The sequence below is a fragment of the Vidua chalybeata genome, chromosome 3 (genome assembly GCF_026979565.1).
Source record: "Vidua chalybeata isolate OUT-0048 chromosome 3, bVidCha1 merged haplotype, whole genome shotgun sequence".
In the NCBI taxonomy this organism is placed as follows: Eukaryota; Metazoa; Chordata; class Aves; order Passeriformes; family Viduidae; genus Vidua; species Vidua chalybeata.
Genome location: NC_071532.1, coordinates 18,784,952 through 18,791,157, shown reverse-complemented (window position 1 = coordinate 18,791,157; position 6,206 = coordinate 18,784,952). Strand labels below are relative to the sequence as shown.

The window sequence follows — 6,206 nt, the reverse complement described above, 5'->3', positions numbered from 1 at the left end:
GAGCTACAGGGAAATGCAGAAAAAATAATTATACTTGTAAATAATCTGGTTCTCTAATTTAAAAAAAAAATCCACATTTAGTAGTTGAAACTGTTCTACTTCTGTTCCCACACAGCTAAACTCGACAGAAAACATGCTGGCCTCCATCAGATATTCCAGACACAAACATTCCTAGTGTAGTTTTGGTTAATCTAGATAGTTTAACAAGAACAAGTGAGTTCTGAAAAAGCCCAAGCAAAAAATATGGATCAAATATATTTTTCTGTCATATAGTTTCCTGCAGACTAACAGAAAATAAGGTGTGTATCATGCAGAATCTAGGAATTTAAATTTGCATCTAGTATATTTTAAATTTTGTTGTCATCATACGTCACTGAAACACAAGCTAAAAGTTCTACATGTGAAAGAATGTAAAAAAGCAAAGTTTTTCTTTTTTTAAGGTTTAATAACATTTTATTTGACATTATTAAAGCAAATATCCATTTAAAGTAATATAATGCATACTTCAAAGGCTACAAGCAATGAACTTATTTGGAAAGGTTTACTTTAAAACTATCAACAAACAGCCAAGGCAAAGTGAATTTGCTGAAAGCAGAGAAAAAAAATCAGTAAGCCAAGACTGAAATGCAATTTCTAGTATAATGACAAGTAGCCACCAAATAAAGAGCAGTAGAAGAATTACACATTTAATTTGTTACAGGTGCCACATACTCTTCTGCCGTAGTGGAAAAAACAGCTTACTTGATGTCACAGAGAAGAGCCACTCCTCTCAGAATCCAGTGGTCTGGAGACTTTGCTGTCTTTAAAAATACCTCTGTAATAAAGTTCAAATCTGTTCTCTTGGGCTTCTTGTAAAGAGGGCAAACATAGAGCTTGGCATCCCTAGGTCTGGTTGAATCAACAGCAAACATATGGAGCACAGGCAGCTGGACAAATAGAATCTTTGGTGAAGACTCAACAAGTATGCTTCTTCGTTTGTCCCAGCCTGCACCTTCCAAGTAGAGCCCATAGATATAAACTCCTTCCTGTGTGAAGAGTAAGCAGATACATCACAACATAAAAAGCATAATAATTTTCTTGAAACCATTAAAAAAGGTGTATATTTTATAGTAAAAAATATCTGACATTGAATCTCTTCAAACAATTTCATTTTAAACTAAAATATAATCCTTTTTCAGAAGATAATGCTACTGAAATGGAGGGCAACAGAAGTTTTTTAATAAAGTCTATATACTACTTTTCGGAAGATAATGCTACTGAAATGGAGGGCAACAGAAATTTTTTAATAAAGTCTATATACTACAAAGTTTCATGTAAAGTTTACTATTAATTCCAAAAATTAACAGGTGGTACAATGAAACAGTTCTTTTAACTAAATATTTTTCTAACTTAATTAAAATCTTCTTACTTAGTATTTGGCTTCTATGCTGAGCAAAAACGTTAAGGTGAAGACAGTAGTAACTTTTTCCTCTATTAATCCAAAATGACTCAATGATGCATAATATAAACTAAGTATCAAAATTAATACTGAAACATCTTTGCATGTCATACATACAGAAGGAGATGATGTGATTTCATCTTTGGTTAGCTTTAGCACGTCATTATGTACTGCAACTTTATCTAAAGCCCAGTCTTTATGTGCTCGAGTTGCTTCTTGCTTCATTGCTGTCAGGAATCCTTGAGAAATTAAGCCAGACATTTAGTATTTATCTCACATTATAAAATAAAATCTTGCTCAGTTATTAGTATGGTTCTGCACTGAACTTACAGACAGATAATCAGAGTTGTATTGAAAAGGAGCATCCTGACTAATGATAGCAAACGTTGCTTTGGGACCAAAATAGGAACAAGTGACAAAAGTGGCATAGTGTGCACTACACCAAGAAAAATATTTTTAAATGGCATGTACTTTTTTCTTCTATTAAATTACTCTATTAAGAAATATTTGGTCAGGACACTGACTTGCAAATTATCATAAGGCAATCAACTACAGGATCCATGATAAAGGCATCTTTCAAGAAATAATTTCAAGGCAAGCATGTTATCCATTGTGTGAGTTGATGTTTATGTAAAGGAAACTTAGCTAAAAGGTGGGGGTGTTTTAAATGAAAAAAATAGAATGAGTTTCATTGATGGAAAACAGAAAATATGTGTCTGAATATGATAATAAAATAACTATGTGAGTGTGGGGAATCTAGTCTATGCAGTGCCTATGACGAATGAGAAATGTATGTTTTGTTAGGGGAAAAAAGATTGTCAGATAGAAATTAAGGTAGAGGATGACATGACAGCAGCAAGTTAGGTGATTTTTTGAGTATTGTTTTGAACAGACTTTACAGAAATTTGAAAAAAGAAAGGTTTGAGATGCAAACAGCTGAATAGTTTAAGCACAGATGACTGAGCAGCAAAGAGGTTTGAATGTGTTATAAAGGAAAAAGCTACAAAACCAGAAACACTAGTACCAAATACCTAGTTGTTTCTCTGTGCGTCAGAAGATAACAGTGAAGAAATCAAAAACTTGATATCTGTTATTTTAAGCTACAAGATGAAGAACTGCTTGGAATTGGGAGTCATAGAGATCAAGATGAAGAAAGAGAAGTTAACAGAGAACCGCAAACTTAATAGTGAATTTCCTAGTGAGCAGTATTACAATTATAGTCTGATATTACAAATATACTCACCTCACCCCTACCCACAGCACACATTTTGCACTTAGCAAACTTCTCTCTAGCTGAAGGACTACTTTTGGGTTTTTTTAACAGAGGTTGAAGCAATAATAAAGCTCAAGACCATCTGTATCTCAAGTTTGTTGCCTATTAGGCTAAATGTTTTAGTTTGTCAAAAGAATGTGGTCCATTATCTTCTTTTATACCACTGTGAGTGATGCTTTTGAATCATCAGAGATCAGTATCTTATTAGCTGTGCCACTTAGTATACGAATGATGTTTTGACTGGCATCCCAGTACTATCTTTTAATAATAAATCGAATGTACTCCAGGCACCTCAATTGTTTCTGAAAGTGACTCTAAAATAGAATTTGGAATAGTACTTTTTACAGTTCTGGCAGTAGGAAGGCCAGTAAGAACAGAAGCATCACAAAGCAAAGATAACTCATATAACATTCAAGAATTTCAGATGTTAATTCTAATTAAAACAAAAATAAAAACACAAAAAAATCCGCATAGCTGTCACACAGAATTTTCTTGTGAGAATTCTGTATGTACAGTTGTATAGGCTGAAGGAGATTCTCCTAGGAACACACACCTCATAAGGTAATGGGGTTTTTCACTCATGCAGATGGTTAAAATTTGTTTTTCTTCCTCCTTCCTCTAAATGGGAAAAATATCAATCTATAACAGATAATGATAGATAATGTTTACTTGTAATTCACAGCATATCTTTGATGGATTTGAAGAAACTGTTCATTAAATAACCTCTGAAATGGATACATCATAAAACCATATTTTGATTATTCTTTGTGAAAGACAAAGAACTGCTATAAATTCTGGTACTATTCTCTTCATAGAATCATAGAACAGCCCACATTGGAAGAGGCATGGGAAGTTCATCTGGTCCAACCTTTCATGGGAAAGGGAAGACTATATGAGATTATCTAGCACCGTCCAATTTGCATCTTGAAAACCTCTAGAAATGGGGACTCTACCATGTCTCTGATGAGGTTGTTCCAGTGAGTGATTGCTCTTACTGTACTGTAAAAAGTAATTTTTTGCTACTGTAACATCTTGCTCTAGATTAAAGCTCTTCCATATTCACAACTTACAGTTTGGAAATGAGTTAAACAGTTTCAAACCAGAAAAAAATAGCATTTTCTTTAAAAGCTGTATCAGTATCATTAAGTATACTTTCTTTAGAAGTTGTGTAATATCATGCTACAATATGTCATCAAGATTAAGTATTTTATTTATTAACCATATGTTTTCCTTCTTGTAATACAAAAACTGTGGTTTTGGGTCAGACTAAAAGATCAGAGAACCACAGAATCACATCGAATGGTTTGAGTTGAAAGGGACGTTAAAAATCATCAAGTTCTAACTCCTCTGCCATGGGTAGGGTCACATTAAAAAAAAAAAAAAAGGAATATAGAATTCCACTGGACCAAGTCCAATCCAACCTGGCCTTAGACATTGCCAGGAATGGGGCACACACACTTCTTTTGGCAATCTGTTCCAATGCCTTAACGCCTCTCAGTAAAAAATTCTTCATAATATCAGTTCTAAACCTACCTGCTTTCAGTTTAAATCTGTCCTCTCTTGTCCTACAACTAAATGCACTTGTGAAAACCTCTCCAGCTCTCTTGTAGCCCCCTCTAGGTACTGGAAGATGTTATAAAGGTCACCCCCAGAGCCTTTTCCCGCAGGCTGAACGGCTCCAACTCTCTCTTCCTGCCTTCATAAGAGAGGTGCTCCAGCCCTCTGATTGTCTTCATAGCCCTTTGTTTCACTCGCTCCAGCAGGTTCATGTCCTTTCTGTGAGGGCCCCAGAGCTGGATGCAGCACTCCAGGTAGTGCTCTCACCAGAGCAGAGCAGAGCAGAGCAGAGGGGCAGAATCACCTCTCTTGCCCTGCTGGCCATGCTCCATTCGATGCAGCCTAGGCTAAGGTCAGTTTTCTGGGCTGTGAGTGCACATTGAACCCATTTTTCATCCTGGCTCCTGTGACACACTCTGGCAGTATAACCATTAAATTACTACTATTCAATACATTGCTACTCAAGTCTTTTCAGTAGCCTTACCTTGTGGATTAAAGAATCCAGTTATCCAAAACACCTTTGGTCTTCCTTGAAATATCCAACTAGATAATTGAGCATTTCTCTCTAAAAGTTCAGTAAACCAGAAGCCAAGTGTGGAAGACTCCCAAGATACTCTTCTCCATACTTGAGGGATTCGAGCATCATACATGTTATCAAGCGCATCTCTTAAATTCTGAAAGAATTAAATAATATTCAAAGTAAATAAATCAATTTAATAGTTTAAAGCACAGTATTCCATATGTAGTAGAAGCACTTTACTTGCCTCACTCATAACAATTGTTCCTTCTATGGCTAGTTTCAGATCATTCAAACTGGTGCGGACAACTGTGATCACCTTCTGCATGCGGTCAATTTCTTGACGAAGAAAAATATTCATAGAGTTAAGTGCTCCCATTTTAACTAAACGAGCCTTTACCTAAATTATAAAAGCAGTTAATAGTTAAGTCTAAATTTTTGAAATGCCATTGTAGTATGCAACATCTTAACTTCCCATGTGTTCAGAAAAGTAAATATTAGACTGGTATATTATTCAACTAACATTTATCACCTTAAAACTGCTGCAGTTTTTACTTTTTGTCTGATACTACCCAATTACTCATGATTTTGCTAGAATAGGACTTCACCCTGAAGGCCCAGGAGACTGCTATCACAAAATGTCAAGACTGACTTTTTTCTGTCTACCCAAGCAGCTTTGGAAATCCAAGCGTAATCTCCCCAACATAACTCCGTGGTCAGTTGTTAGATGTCTTGATTTTAGATAAAAAGTCTTCATACCAATTCATGCTGGTAGCAATAAGGGTGTTGGTTCTTTACTTGAATCTGCTACTATTTATATGATCTTTTGTACAATTCAGTGTTTCTTTTTTAGAATGTGTAGTGTGAAAATTCAACAGAGAGAACAGCAGGACAAGACTAAGGTTAGCTTGCCTCATGAGGTACGTAATCCGGAGGAAGTTTCTCTAACATGTCTTCAGCCAAACGATAAACAACTGATTCACGAGTTTCTCCAGATCCTCCGCCACTTTCTTTAGGCTGAATGTTGGTAATAGTATCCAGAACATCAGCTGATGTATTTTTCTGGTATCTGAGAGGATGAGGAATATGCTATAAGTTACATAGAATTTTTTAATAGTTAATGATAACTTTGTAGAACACACAACAAACAGTGTGCCATGAAGTCAAATCAAAACTCACACAAAACTGTTTTCCTTTGCATCATGCACCAACCATAATACACTGATCATGAAGGTTTGGTTTACCACAGTTTTAAAGAATATGAACTTCCCTCTTCCCTGTTATAAACTTGCTGTGTGTCTAATTCAGGGATAAGAACAAGGTCTGCAAGCTGAGATTGTGAGGTGGCAGAAAAACCTATGATAGTAGGGATTCTGAGGAAAAGGAAGGAAATGGCATATTCCCGATTAATGTCTTCTAAA

The 6,206-nt window shown here is 35.5% G+C and overlaps 1 protein-coding gene across 1 annotated transcript in view; it reads right to left on the bottom strand.

The window, feature by feature from the left end:
* Positions 1-436: 436 nt before the first annotated feature.
* The window catches only part of DNAH8 (dynein axonemal heavy chain 8), a 118,876-nt gene continuing 113,106 nt past the window's right edge, over positions 437-6,206 (bottom strand). The window contains exons 89-93 of the mRNA XM_053938593.1: positions 5,698-5,854; positions 5,033-5,185; positions 4,753-4,942; positions 1,556-1,677; positions 437-1,025 (exon numbers count right to left, since the gene is read on the bottom strand). Coding sequence (XP_053794568.1) covers positions 738-1,025; positions 1,556-1,677; positions 4,753-4,942; positions 5,033-5,185; positions 5,698-5,854 — 910 coding nt within the window. The 3' untranslated portion in view covers positions 437-737. The remainder of the gene's footprint in view (positions 1,026-1,555; positions 1,678-4,752; positions 4,943-5,032; positions 5,186-5,697; positions 5,855-6,206) is intronic.